Raw genomic sequence first — 15389 nt, forward strand, 5'->3', positions numbered from 1 at the left:
AAACAAAAACAAAAAACATCCAAACATTTGTTTATATCTCCTTTATTGAATGAACAGATTTCAGTATAGTGAACCTAATGTTGTGGCTCCAGGCACTTGGATATTAACTACGATGAACAAGCATCAGCTCTTAGAATACAGTTACTCACATTTTGATGTTTCACTCCTAACATGCATCTGATACAAAACTAACACAAAACATATGCTTTTTTTTCCCCCTCAACCTCCCTAGTCCTTGGGAAAGAGATGTGTACTACCATATCCTGCTTAGCTTTTTGGAAATGGCTTTCCCTCACCCCCATGTACTCTGTTCTAGGAACAAGAAGTACACAGGAGGAAAAATGGAGTTAACTTAAAACTGTCACATAGGCACATAGGTCATGAAAGAAAACGTTGCTACAAGTTATGATAAACTTGAACTGGAGAGATGGCTCAGTTGTTAAGATCACATACCCCTCCTCCCGATCAGAGTGCAGTTCCCAGGACCCACAGCAAGTGGCTCATGACTGCCTTTAACTCTCGCTCCAGGGGATCCAGCACCTGTCTTCCAGCACCTGCAGTCATGTACATATTCATACTAAGACACACATACACACCACACACACACACGATGTGACAATTGGTACAGAGTCTTATTTGAAGACGCTCACAAGCATACTTTATTAGGAAACTTAGAGCTTTATCCATTGAACACATTGGTGTTGACAAAGACCTCATAGCTTCTCATGGTAACATCCTTACACAGGTCATTATCTTCTAAGTCAATGGCCCTCAGCCTGGACTACTAGTGACAATATAAAGGAGATCGTGACTACAAGAAAGTTATGTATCTCTAGGAGAAGGTTTGTGTCATTTTAAACACTCCGTTTAATTGCATAGCCTATTTTTGGTTGCTAAACTGCCATTCCTAATTTCTCCTCATCTGAGCTCAGTTACTAGTTCTGTGATGGGCCACTTAACCTCCCTGTCCCTTCATGCCCTACCCTGTAAAATGCGGACAGCAATCTCTTCCTAGTATGTGCCACTGTGGCATCACAGTGAACGGATGCATAGATATTCAGGTCAGTGAGTGCTTCCTAGCCATCACCATCAGCAATTAGCTAGCAGGCATTCCAAGTACACAGCATCTCTAAGATGGCTGAGTATCACATGATCTGAAGAGGAATCTGCCAGTTTACATGAAAAGTTCAGTAAAATTTCTCATACTTAAAGAAAGCTTTAAGAAGAGCAGACTCAGGATAGCACCCAAAGTCTCCTTCTTAAGGGCTCCAAGGTGAGTGGCACTCATTCACCAACACCTGTCATTCCCTCCTCCTGACTGGAAAGCCCTGATTGCTGTACATAGCTGGTGTGTGCACAAAAGCATGTGCAGGGCGCTCTCTGAACATGTACTGAGCACCTTGCTAGGACATGGGATAAAGCTATTAACATACAAATATCAAGATTTCTCCTTTTAGATAACTGCATGTGGCAACAGTGTTAAGAGCTACCCTATTAGGAAAAGAAAGGAATGCAGCAGTTTCTTTCTTATGCCATAGAGCAACCAGCTTGTTCACAGGCAGCCACTCTGGCTGACATTTAGCCCTCATCACCCACCTTTCTATAAACTGCAATGACCCTTGATTTTTGTGGGGTTAATTCTTCCTGGGTCTCTGTGATGGCTAATCTTGGTTTTCAATTTGATCACATCTGGAATCACCTAAAACCCAGGCAGCAGGGCATGCCTGTGAGGACTTATTCTTGATTGAACCATTTGAGGTGGGAAGACACACCCTGATTCTGAGCCACAACTTCTGGTGGAAGCCCCCATAAAAGGAACCGGGGAGTAAAAAGAGCTTTTGCTTTTTTGCCTGCTCAACCTCACTCTCCCTGACAAGTTCACCTGTCCTGCTGGCATTAGAGTCTGCTTCTGTGGGATTCCAACATACTTGAGGACCAGATAGGACATCCAGCCTCATGAATTGAACATCCATCAGATTTTTGGCCTTTCCATCAGTAGAGAGCCATTGCTGGGATTAACCAGATGGCAGCCTGTAAACTAATTTAATAAATCCCATATATGCTCATTCTATAAGATCCATTCCTCTAGAGAAAGCTGACTAAAAGATTCTGCTTCTCCATTCCCCTCATTTTGGTGTACCACAGGCCATTTTTCTTCCCTCATTTAAATGTGTGTTCTGTGACTTCCATTCCTGGTGCGCATGCATTTGTTCTCCCACGCCCTCACACACACACTGCATCTGCTCTTCACATGCTTACTTCCAGACCTACATGTCTCACCCGCTTCTGACCCACAGTTCCTACAGACTGCGGCAGGCACTGCCACACTCTGAACCCAGCTCAGGATGGAGCCTGTCCCCTTTGGTCCACAGCAGTATCAGCTTCTATGCACTTACCCAAGGAAACATCTGCCTGTGCCTTGCTTTTCAGAAGCAGGGAACCCTTTTTCCTGTGCTTTCTTCCTTTAAATGAATCTAGATCATTACAAGACAGAACTGTGGGACTTTGCCCCACACAGCTTTGCAGTTCTCAGCCTCAGCTTGAACTCTCTCCTGATTTCAACTCCCCCAGAAAGCCAACAGTACACCATGCTCACCTTCACTCAGGGGATCAGGACACCGGCAGAAGGAAGTTTGATTTCTACCAAAAAACCACATGATAGGAACCTAGTCCAGCTCCAGGTAGAGTCCTTGTTCCCCTATGAAACTTCATGAACTAGGCCCCACTATCCATGTTTTCTCAGTATCGTCTTCCAAGTTCCTACCAGAAGGGCCCTTTAAGCTCTTCTTTCAACATTCAAAGGCTTTTAAGCCAAACGTAAAAACTCTTCTACCTTTGACCCACAAAATAGTTCCAGCAGCCTAATAACCACAGTCAAGTTAAGCAAGGCAGGGGCTCCAGAACCAATTCTTGGTATCAATTTCTATTTCAGTATTTTTTTTTGCTATGATAAAATATGTTGACAAAATCAACTTATAGGAGAAAGGGTTTATTCTGACTCACAGGTAAGAGTCTATGTTGGTCACATTACACATGGAGTCAGAAGACGGCATGAATACATGTTGCTACTGAGCCGCTTTCTCTAGAGTCTCGGTCACAGCCAGGAATGGCCCTACCCATAATGTGTGGGTCTTCCCATGTCTATTAAAGCAACCAAAATGCACAGAGGCCAATCTGTAGATGACATCAAGTTGACAATACTATCACAACATTCAACTCACCATTTCTACCTATGTCTGTTACTTTTGTAATTATTACAGCCAAACATCTCACAAGACACAACAGCTGGGAAGCTGGGTGTATGAGGTCTCATAGTTTGAGACTATCATTCATCACAGCAGGTGAAGGCATTGTGAAGAAGCTGGTCTGTCTGCAGTTAAGAGGTAGAGTGCGATGGAGCAGGTGTTCAGCACCTTACTCCTTGTTGCCTTTAATTAGGTGACATGGTGTTGCTCATTCTAAGGGTAGGTCACCCCCCACTCAGTTCATTATATCATTATATATAATTGTTATTACATGGGTATATGTAACTAATTATATATAACATTATATATAATTGTTATTACAAGGGTATAATTAGTTACATATACCCATGTAATAACAATTATATATAATTAATATACATATACCTCACATATACTGAGACTTGTGCTTCATTATGTTTGAAAGTGACTCTTAAAGCAATAAAGCTGACAAGTTAGCCAGAACACAACTCACATTCCCAAACCCTTCGGCTAAGTCTATTACCTTATATCACATCTTAATTTATTTTTCTTCCTTCCTTCCTTCCTTCCTTCCTTCCTTCCTTCCTTCCTTCCTTTCTTCCTTCCTTCCGTGTGTGTGAATTCTATGTATGTAAGTTCACATGTGGAAGTCAAAGGATGATTTTCAAGAATTGGTTCTCTACTTCCAATGGGTCCTAGGATTCGCACTTGTTCAAATGAAATATATTTCCTCTGTTAAAAGTTCTGAAAATAGCAACAGAAAGAAGTGAGGAGAACACCACTTTGTAAAGCAAAAATTACAGAGATAAACTAGTGGACAAGACATCAGGGACATAGAAACAACAACCTAGTTAGAGACATCAGAAAGAACATAACCCAGGAAAGCCAGAGAACACTTCTGAGGACGTTATTTCAGAGGAGCTTCTTCAGTGAACACCAACACATCTGGAAATGCAGCTGTAGGAAACTATAACTATCTAATCCTTGTGAAGTGGGAGCTTTTATTTTTCTTTATTCTGATTACTTTACTCTGACACACATGACTACATATATGTCATTTTTCTCTTTCTGGTTATTTTATTCCTCCTGTTTTTGAGATAGAGTCTCATTTCACAGTCAGGTTGGCCTTGAAATTATGGTGATCCTCCTACCTCACCCTTCCAAATAATGGGGTTACAGGCATGAGTTACCATATCAAACCACCACTTACATTTTTAAACCACTAGAAATAAAACTAGATGGACAAGGTGGAAGAAAACACAATTTTGACATACTTCATCTTTTCCCAGTGTGTTCTGGTAATGGACAAATGATAACTCGGACTAAGGATAAGAAAGAAAAAAATTCCAGCATGTGGATAGATTACTATGATGCTTTCCCAGAGAGGCTGGGAATGAGGAAGAATCCAGCTAACACTTTTCCTAACAAACCCCAAAGTCAGGGAATCCTAAGAACAGTACATAACATAACAGAAAAAAAAAAAATCCCTCAAAATGGGAGGAATTACTCAAAAAATGCACAGAAAAGAGGGGAATGATTGAATTTTTATTTTTAAAATATCAGGAATACATTAAGAAGTAAAATGGATGATATACTTATAAGAATATAAAAACAGACTAAAAAACCAGAACTACGTGTATTACTTTGTTCAGCAGTGCTCTTCCCGGTTCCTACAAAGCCCACCATGCATCTCAAGAAACCATCAATCCATTTAAATAAAAGCATCTGCTGGGCTAATGAATCTGAGTAGACTTCAAGTCATATGACTCTCTGCTTGTGGCCAGCTGTTTTAAATGAGCATATCAAGTAATTTAGACACTCTTATTTTTTTTTTTGCAAAAGCTGCATGATTTAATAAATTCCCATATGCCTCAACATGTGCCAACCCTACCAGGTTATCTTCAATCCAGCTGCTGTTATGATAATAGCTGCCAACTTTCAAACAACTGAAGAGAATAATGAATCAGCTACGAGCTGGCTCACAGGTAAACTCAGATTGCTCCCAGCTAAAACATGGACCACTTTCAACTGTGAAAGAAAATTAATTAAGAAGAGTTCACCTCCACTCCACTGTGTGAGAAACAGAGCTCGGCAAAGACCTTTGAATTTGTAGCTTAAAAGCCTGCAGCTTCAGGTAAACTCCCTAAACCTGTGTGTGGGCTGCAGACTAATGCTGTAGGTTGAGGTAAAGGTTAGTTGTTTGAGGAGACAGATTGGGAAATGTTTCATCCCTCATTCACAGCATAAAATCTATGAGCCTCACAATGTGGAAGGAAGGAATAAGTAATTCCTATTTGTTACAGACTCATTACAAAAGGCTCCACAGATTTTATGGGAAAAAAAAAAATATATATATATATATATATATATATATATATATATATATTCCCTCGAACTCACAGAGATTCACCTGAATCTGCCTCCCAAGTGCTGGGATTAAAGGCATGCACCACTACTGTTGGGCTAACAAATCTATCTTGCATAAAGCCATGCTAGTTTTTAATGGGATAAGGAATTACATAGTGAGCAACAAAAACCATTGTCAATATTCCATCTATTTCCAACTGTCCATAATAACTGAGAATTAATCACTGGATGAATGAGGTTTCTCAACAGGCTGGACAAGCTATCTTTCTGTCAGAGAATAGAGCTGTTCTGCATTGCCTTTATGAGGAGAGATGGGCTTCTTCTCCCTAATTTTATGGTTCTGATGAACTTTCTAAAACCATGCAAAGATTGCTTATATTCACAGTGACAATGACTTTATAGGGTATTTGAGATTTTCCCACTTATCTTACTGACTTTGTCATACAGCTTCCAACTGTATTTCACTTATCACCTAACTGGGAACTTCACTATAGCAGGACTACTTCTGCCCATGCTGAATGAGGATAATGCTTAGTCAATTTTAAAATCTCCTAATGTAGAATGATTACTATCATACTGTATATTCCACACTTGTAGCCATCCACAACACATGGATGCACATGTGTGGGATGGAGTATATTCTCCAGATTTCCAGGGAACTCTGGGGTCTGTGATGCTGAAAACACTAAAGGACCCTGTTAGAGTCCATGGTTCAAAGATCTTGAAATACACCTTGGGAAACTACAAAAATGCCACAGATAAGTGAGACTACAAGGAAAAAGACTCAGAATTAATTAAGTCTATGAAAAATGGCAAGGGCTAACTTTCTGACATCTTAATGTGACTCACATTTGACCTATAACATGGAGGTTGGTGGAAATGTTCAAGATGCAACACATTCAACATGCTGATCTTGAGAGCAACACAAAAGGCTGCAATGTGCTGGGACTCTATTGAATATTTAGTCAGCACAGAGATTCCCCAAATGACTGAATAGGGTTTACACACACGGAGACAGAGCAGAGCTGGTGAGTCCTCATTCTCATCTAATCATGATACTCAAGAGTACTTGGAAGGAATTCTGTTCTGTTCTGCACAAGGCAAAAATATTGTGTAAAATGTATGAAGTGTGTACACTCTTTGCTGCTACATTAATACACGAAAGGTAAGAAGTTCACAGGAATAACAACTCACTTGCTATCTGGAAAACCCGCTCCAGTGTCACAGTAATTGGAAAGACTTTATTACCTAAGACAAGTTTACTTACAAAAGCGACCACAAATGCAAGGACAGGATATGGCATACATTTGGCACAAAAATCCACATTATGTAGCTTGGACCAGTTCTACTCAAGATCCAAAAGTATAGGAGATGGCAGGGATTTGCAATGATTCTGTGTTACTTTAAAGGCTGCACAGATTTAATGCTAGAATTATACAATCCTATTTCTTCCTATTCGTGACTTGAATATTTAAACAATTAGCCCTATTTGTTTGAATGCATCCTAAATGTCTTTATTCTTGGTGATTAGGATAATCAAGGCATGCCTAGAGGTGGATAAGAAATGAAAAGACATGTTAAAGAAAGACGAGAAGAGGAAATAAGAGAGGATCTGTAACAGTGTGTGCCATAAAAATTAGCAAATAATTAAAGGTGGAAAAAATAATTGCTTACAATTTGTGTAAAGCAATCATGCCCGTGTAGGACGTGGACATGGTGCAAGACCACATAATTACAAACAACAAGTCGGAAACAACAACAGTGGGGGTAAGGCATAAATTATGGACAGTAGAGAAACCACACACAAATGTGCCAAGATAAATGATACAATCTCAGAGGTGATGATGGCGTCCTAGATTTGAGGAGGGTCCGGGTGACCGTGGCCAGCACCTCTATTTCCTGTCTTGTCTAATCATAGAATGCATTCCGTGCTGGGAAGGGAGCTTTTGAAGAACAGAATTATGGGCTGCAGTGTTTTTCTGTGGAAACGAAATTATCATTCATGTCTGCGATTGTGTAAATATGCCTTAATTTTGGTCAACAGCAATTTGAACAGAAGAAAATAGAATCCTCCAGCCTCCTAGCAAACTGTAAGTACTCAAGTGAACTGCAGGGATCAGCGTGTAGGAGCAAGGACATCCCAGACGCTGTGAAAATGCCAGCCAGGGGAAAACGACCCACTCCTAGAGACAGACTTGGTCCCTTCCTCCATGTCAGAGCCAGCTCACAACTTCAAAAGGCCACATGAAAGGAGACTTTAAGAGCTAGTGACGAGAGGGCAGTTTTTAACTAGCTGGTCAGGTATGAAAACAATCATAATCCGAACTGCTGTGGGAGGGTGGGAAAGCTTACTCAAATCAAAAGAGCACTTTGTGCACACATGGAGGGGAGAGCAGAAACCACATCAAGGGCCCCAAGGAAACTGGAGGCTCTGAGAGCTTCTGGACTTTCGCCCTTTGCCGCGCACCTTAACTGCAAGACTGCGTAAGTGCCCTGCTGCCACACACCTCAGGAAGGAAGAAAGAAACGGTTATTTTCCAAAGTGCTAACAGGCTTACTTCTCCTTGAGAAAATCCACAACTCTTTTGAAGTCGGCCACGCAGTACTCTCTCTTCATGGCCATGAGCACGCTGTCGGAGGCGGACTGCACTGGGATGTGGAGAAACGCGTAGACTCTGGGGTGGTTGAGGATTTTCGCCATTTCCTGAGAGAGAGGGTAGGAAAAGCATTCATCATTTTAATGAATCTGAGGCAGCACTTCCCTTCAGATCTCCACATATAAGTGCTGGCAAGCAAATACGCGAGAAGGGGCTGATCATTCTGACTCTGAGGTAGTACCAGTGGGCACTGCTCCATGGGCCACGGGATTTCTGGAATAGCTTTTGGAGGGTTCCACGGGAGAATTGCTAATTTGTCCACTGGTTTTTTTTTTTTGCAATTATTAAAAAAAAAGATGTGAAATCAGATAAAGCCAGAGAAATGAGTGCTTTAGAATTAACCTGCATTCCTTCATTCTCAGCTTCCTTTTCTCCCTGGGGACATTAGAAGAAGAAATTTAGTTAACTGCCTGAGACCTCATGACTTTGTCTATTTGTATAGAGAAGATTTTATACTTAAAGAAGCTCAAAATGTATTTTAAATAGTTAAGATGATAGGATCCACAGTTATCTCGTTTCTTTCCTTTTTTAATTATTATATTCTTAAATTACAATTTAGCTACTGAGAACATGTTTTGAGCACAGACAGTGGGAAAGACATGTGACCTGACAATAAAGACAACCTGTTTTTTACTGGATATGTGAGTGTACGAGGCAGCATTGGAAAGACTACTAGAACCAAGTGGAGAGGAAGGATGAGGAGGAAGAGATGAGGAAGGGCCATCATACAAGCTACAAGATCAAAGAGAGCAAATCTGAGGGAAAAAAATTAAGCAAGCCTGTTTTCAACCTCTTCTGAGAACACCAAGTGGTGCCAGAAAGAATGAAAAGTCTAAGTCATGAAAAACATGACCAAAAGATACAGCTCTTTAACAGCCAGAATGTGCACAGTGGTATCTAGATCTCTCAGTACGGAATAGTGCACAGTGGTATCTAGATCTCTCAGTACGGAACAGTGCACAGTGGTATCTAGATCTCTCAGTACGGAATAGTGCACAGTGGTATCTAGATCTCTCAGTAAGGAATAGTGCACAGTGGTATCTAGATCTCTCAGTACGGAACAGTGCAGTACCCAGTACAGCAGCCTCTCACATCTCTTTGTTTCTATTAGAGCAATGTTTTAAAGGGCCTTATGGAGTCACAAAGCCAGCTAATGCCTAGCATCACCCTTCAGACACTCTCAGGCCATCACATATGTAGGCCAGCCCTCTTCTTTGCTGCCTGCTTTCCTTCCTCTGGCTGGAACATTAGCATTCTCGGCAAAGCACAAGCAAAGAGGAAAACTCCAATGAGCCACCTTTTTAGCAGAGACTTATTAGTTACTCATAACTACCCTTCATCTGTGAGGCCTCTCTCAGGAATTAGTAAGCATACACACTTGGCTGTGAATGGCCTACGAAGAGCTGAAGTTGAGTTTCTAATGAAGTAGCAAAATAACAAAACGCAGCTCCATGGTCAGGAGTCTATTTGAGGGAGCACAATTTACTTGCTCTGAAGTGAAAATTTTGGCTCTCTGCTATAAATCCTACCTGTGATGGTCTGAATAGGAATGGCCCTTATAGACTCACGAGGTTTACTGCTTGGCCCATAGGAAGTGGCACTATTAGAAGGTATGGCCTTGTTGGAGTAGGTGTGGCATTGTTGGAGGAAGTGTGTTACTGAGGGGGTAGGTTTTAAGGTCTCCTATGCTCAAACTATGCCTAGTTCAGTTCACTCCCTATTACCTTTAGATCAAGATGTAGGACTCTCTGCTCCTTCTCCAGTACCAGTTCTGCACGAATAGTGCTATGTTTCCTGCCATGAAGATATGGACTAAACCTCTGAAACTGTAAGGCAGCCCCAATTAAATGCTTTCCTTTATAAGGGTCGACATGGTCATGGTTTCTCTTTACAGCAATAGAAAGCCTAACTAAGACACTACCTTTCTGGTTTTTCTATACCAAAAAGCTTGAGAGAAAAGACCCGTAAGAAGATCTGTTTTCTCAACGAGCAGGACTCAAAGGTTTAGATGTGCTTGGACACATCTGTCAAGCTGGGAGGTGGTATCTGAACATGCACGACGGTAGCAAAACGTAGTTACTTTTGCAGATTCTGTGCCTGGAGTTCCTCATCTGCAAAATGGAGATACCGAGAACACCCCTTTCATAGATTCAGTGGGCTACTATTAAAGGACAGTAAAATAATTCAGATATGCTCAAACAGTGACATAAATCATGAATTACCAACAGTGACATAAATCATGAATTACCAACAGTCTACTTCCTTAAAAGATATTGCAGGTTCACAGGAAGAAAGCATCATAAGGTTAATGGAAAGTCATCAATACAGAGGAGAGTTTTTCAGTAAGTTGGCTGCTAGACTTGCAGTGAAGAGGAGACACTGCGTACTGAGCTGGAGAGGGGCTTTAAATGGTGATCACCAGGACTGGGCATAAGAAATTCACTTCTTGAAAGCATGTGTGGTGGATGCTGACTGCGAAGAAGGCTCAGCTTTGGGCATGACCTGGTTCTAGAACAGAATTCTCGTGTACATATCAAAACAGTCACCAGAAGGAAGCAGTGGAAACATGGTGGCTTTTCCTTCTTCAGTTCTCAAAAGAAGCTTTGCTGCTAGTAGGCATCCTCTGCTTGATACTGCACACTTCACAAATTTAGAATGTTCTCTACGCCTCACCAAGGGTTCTCATGACACCAGCGATTCTTGAGGCATTGAAAGATAAAGTCAAGTGGTTGTTGAGATGTTCCAACTGCTAAAGGTGCTTGTTGCCAAGACTGACAACCTCAGGTCTGAGCTCAGTTCTTTGAGACTCACATTATGGGAGGAGACAACGGACTTCTAAAAGTTCTCCTGTGATCTACCTACCTACACAAATACACACCACACAAAAATATAGGGGAAATGGGATGAGAAACGTGAGAAGGGGAGGATGGGAGGAGCTTGAGGGATTGGGATGGTTAGGATATAGGAAGGATGGATACGGGAGCAGCAAAGTATATATCCTAACTAAGGGAGCCATCTTAGGGTTGGCAAGAGACTTGACTCTAGAGGGGCTTGCAGGTGTCCAGGGAGATGTCCCCAGCTGGTACCTTGGGCAACTGAGGAGAGGGAACCTGAAATGATCCTATCCTATACTGATGAATATCTTACATATCACCTTAGAACCTGCATCTGGCGATGGATCGAGATAGAGACAGAGACTCAATTTGGAGCAACGTCTGAGCTCTTAAGGTCCAAATGAGGAGCAGAAGGAGGGAGAACATGAGCAAGGAAGTCAGGACCACAAGGGGTGCACCCACCCATTGTGACATTGGAACTGATTTATTGGAAGCCCACCAAGGCCAGCTGGACTGGGACTGAATAAGCATGGGTTGAAACTGGACTCTCTGAGCATGGTGGACAATGAAGGCTGATGAGAAGCCAAGGACAATGGCACTAGGTTTCAATCCTAATACATGAACTGGCTTTGTGGGAGCTTAGCCTGTTTGGATGATCACCTTCCTGGACCTAGATAGAAGTGGGAGGACCTTGGTCTTCCTGCAGGGCAGGGAATTTGTACTGCTCTTCAGTATCGAGAGGGAGGGGGAATGGAGTGCGGGGAGGAGAAGAGGAGTGAGGATAGGGAAAGGGGAGTGGGGGGAGGGGCAATATTTGGGAGGAGGGGGAGGGAAATGGGGAACGGGGACAGGTGGAAATTTTAATTAAAAAAGAATAAAAATAATTTTAAAAAAATATAAATGTAAAAAATTCCACATTACAGGTAAATTAACCATAGCAGTACACAAAGAGATAATATATAACATATATAATTATATATATATATACACACATTTTGCATTTGTAAATATCTGATTTTTATGGACACATAGTTAACAGTATATATTAATGGGACAGTGTGATATTTTGAAGCATACTTACATAATACATACATAATAACGAGATTAAACTATACACACACACACACACACACACACACATACATTTGATAAGAGACTTTTGATTATTGTTGAACCAGTTTGGCAAAAGAAGATCAGCAGGCATCATCTTTAATTTTTAGAGCAAGGAGAAAGTATATGCAAATATGTACACCTAAACTCAAGTATGAAAAAGTTGCCCCACTGTGGATCTATCTTTATAGGTCTCTAGAAGTTCAGATTTTGAATCACAAAATATATCCCAATGGAAGGATTCTGAAGCCATCTATTGTGCTGAGCTTCAACAGCAGTCTGTAGCCTACACATAGAGTCTAGGGTCACCAAAGGAGCTTTCAGTCCAATACATAAGGCTTAAATTCATCAAAGACCAAGAGAGAATTTTGTCCTGATGTAGTTCCATGGGGTAGCTGGGGAGAGTCTGCATAGAGGACAGGCACATGAGGGGCATATTTATACACACACATATGAGACATGTATATGAATGTTTTGTTTCTTGAAGAGCTTGGGTAACAAACAATGTAACAAAACTATTTCAAGATAAAGTCATTTATAATTTAAGAGTTTATATGCCAAGGCCGATCACACGATAGATGGTAACTATTTGACAGGCAGAAAGTGAAGAATGGCTGACCAGATCAATAAGCCAGTAGTTTTCTACTGTGCTGTTATATGGAGCTGTCTTCTTAGAAAATGGAAATTACAGCCATGTTCATTGTTTATTTCTGAACTCAAAATATCAAGAAAAAGCAATAGACAATCTAAAAGGCTCAATTTGGAAGGGCAACCTAGTGAGCACACACATTTGAATACAACTATTATGTGTAATTTTTGTTGCAGGACGTCATTATAGTGAGCCTGGTTTTGAATATCTATACTACCAACTCAACAAAAGCACTGTGAAGAGAATGTAGCTGGAGAGACAGCTTTGTAGCTCAGAGTACATACTTCTTTATACTACAGGGCCTAAGTTCAGTTCCTAAGTGATGTAACTCCAGTTCCAGGGGATGCAACAACCTATTCTGACCGCCGTGGGTACTTGCACTCCTGTGCACATAACCCACACAGATACATCATAAAAATATAATAAATCTTAGCTAGACAGTGGTGGCATGTGTGTTTAATCCCAGCACTTGGGAGGCACAGGCAGGTGGATCTCTGTGAATTCAAGGCCAGCCTGGTCTACAGAGTGGACAGGTTCCAAAGCTACACAGAGAAACCCTGTCTCGAAAAACTTCCCCCCAACAGATAGACAGACAGACAGATAGATAGAATACATTTCTAAAGAAAAGGGTATAAAAGTCACATATGTCTGAGAAAAAGTGACGTTTATCTTTCTGAGTCTGCATTACCTCACTGAGTTACCTCACTGACTTCCATCCATTCCTTTCAATTCTAATAATTTGATTTTTCTTTAAAGCTGAATAAAATTCCATTGTGTATGTCATCATGTTTTTATGACCTGCTCATCAGCTGATTGACATTTAGGCTGTTTCCATGACCTAACTATTATAAGCAGAGTAGAAATGAACCTGCTGTTTTACTGTGACGATACATATATTAGCCACTTTCATTACACATACAATCCAAATGTCATTAAGTATAGCCACAAAGTCATATAACTGTCACATATCATGTCTCCAAAGTCTTACCTTCCCAAACTAAAAGTGTGCACATTCAAGATCAACGCCACATTCCCTCCCATGTGGGCTCTGGGAACTACCTTTCTCCTTTTGGTCTACGACTGTGAGGACTCCAATCAACCCATATAAATGGAATCACATAGTCTGTGATTGTTTCTTCTCTGGCATATGTTATTTAACAGACTCTTCCAGAGTCCATTTCTGATGTAGCGATTTACATCCTTGCTTTTTTTTGTTGTTGTTGTTGGTTTTTTCGAGACAGGGTTTCTCTGTGGTTTTGGAGCCTGTCCTGGAACTAGCTCTTGTAGACCAGGCTGGTCTCGAACTCACAGAGATCTGCCTGCCTCTGCCTCCCGAGTGCTGGGATTAAAGGCGTGCGCCACCACCACCCGGCTCATCCTTGCTTTCTTGCTCTCTTAGGTGGCTGATGGTGATACTTCCTTGATCAGAGGATATTATACAGTATTCCAGGCACATATTTCCCTGTCCTGCAATTACATTACATGTCTTCATACCCAAAGGCCATACACACCATCTTACTTCTCTTTTTCACTGCTCTCTAAATTATATCTCAATCAAGTATCAAAATGTTTTAAGGGAATGTTGCACTTACAATATATTTGACCATACAAATTGGGTGATACAACCTGTGTACATGATTCTTTCCAGGGAGCACTGAAACAACTGCAGGAGAATATTCAAGAAAGCAGTGCCCCAGTGCTAGGCGATTCCATTCTGACGTCAGTGTAACATTAGCAAAGTCATGCACGCCCTCCAAGAAGACAATCAGGAACATATTTCATCCATGGCTTCATTAATACCATCAGTGCAGCCCTGAGTCAATCAGCAGCGCCCACATTTCCTCTCAGCAAGTGAGCAATCCATCACCATAACAGCATCAGAAAGTGAAGGAGAGAGCTTGTGCAGGGGAAATCCCTAGTCCTGGTGTCCCAAATGAGAAGGACTGGATATTGTGAACGGATTCTAATGTACATTTGAACTACAGCTTTATCGTAACAGAATGGTGGCTTTTAAACTACAAAGAGTTAACATTTTCAGAATTTGAGCTAAAATAGGTTGAGGAAGAGAGTCCATCCTAATTAGCTTTCAGAGAAATGCTTAAGGACTTCAGCACATCTTCATCTTCCTGCATCTCAGTGTCAGGCCAATACCACACTTTACATTACAAAGATAAAACACACATTTCCATGCTAATGTCAAAATGCTAAAAGCTAAACACACACACACACTCACACACACACACATTCACACTTATTTTTACCTGATTAAGTGTTTACCATATGTTCAAGTTATTTTTCTGCTCTCTTAAGCAATAAAAGTGGGATAGTGGAAGGGAAATGGGGTGGTAGATCTAGAAAAAGGTAGGAAGAGAAATGAGGGTGAACATGGTCAAAAGTCAATTGTATGAATGTAAAAGCCTCAAAGAATAAGAATAGTATAGTAAAGACAGAAATCAGAAGTAAGTTCTAATATCCTGACTGTAGACACAGTTGCAGAATCTTTGTATATCTTAAAATGCATGGAGCTGAACAAAAACCAAAACAGTCA

The 15389-nt window shown here is 41.1% G+C and overlaps 1 protein-coding gene across 3 annotated transcripts in view; it reads right to left on the reverse strand.

Annotated features, from left to right (window-relative positions):
• The window catches only part of Cdkal1 (CDK5 regulatory subunit associated protein 1 like 1), a 633981-nt gene that overhangs the window by 290726 nt on the left and 327866 nt on the right, over positions 1-15389 (reverse strand). For all 3 annotated transcript variants that reach the window (XM_057788043.1, XM_057788042.1, XM_057788044.1), the window contains exon 11: positions 8150-8295. In XM_057788043.1, the coding sequence (XP_057644026.1) occupies positions 8150-8295 (146 nt within the window). The remainder of the gene's footprint in view (positions 1-8149; positions 8296-15389) is intronic.

The sequence above is a fragment of the Chionomys nivalis genome, chromosome 13, assembly GCF_950005125.1.
Source record: "Chionomys nivalis chromosome 13, mChiNiv1.1, whole genome shotgun sequence".
NCBI lineage: Eukaryota > Metazoa > Chordata > Mammalia > Rodentia > Cricetidae > Chionomys > Chionomys nivalis.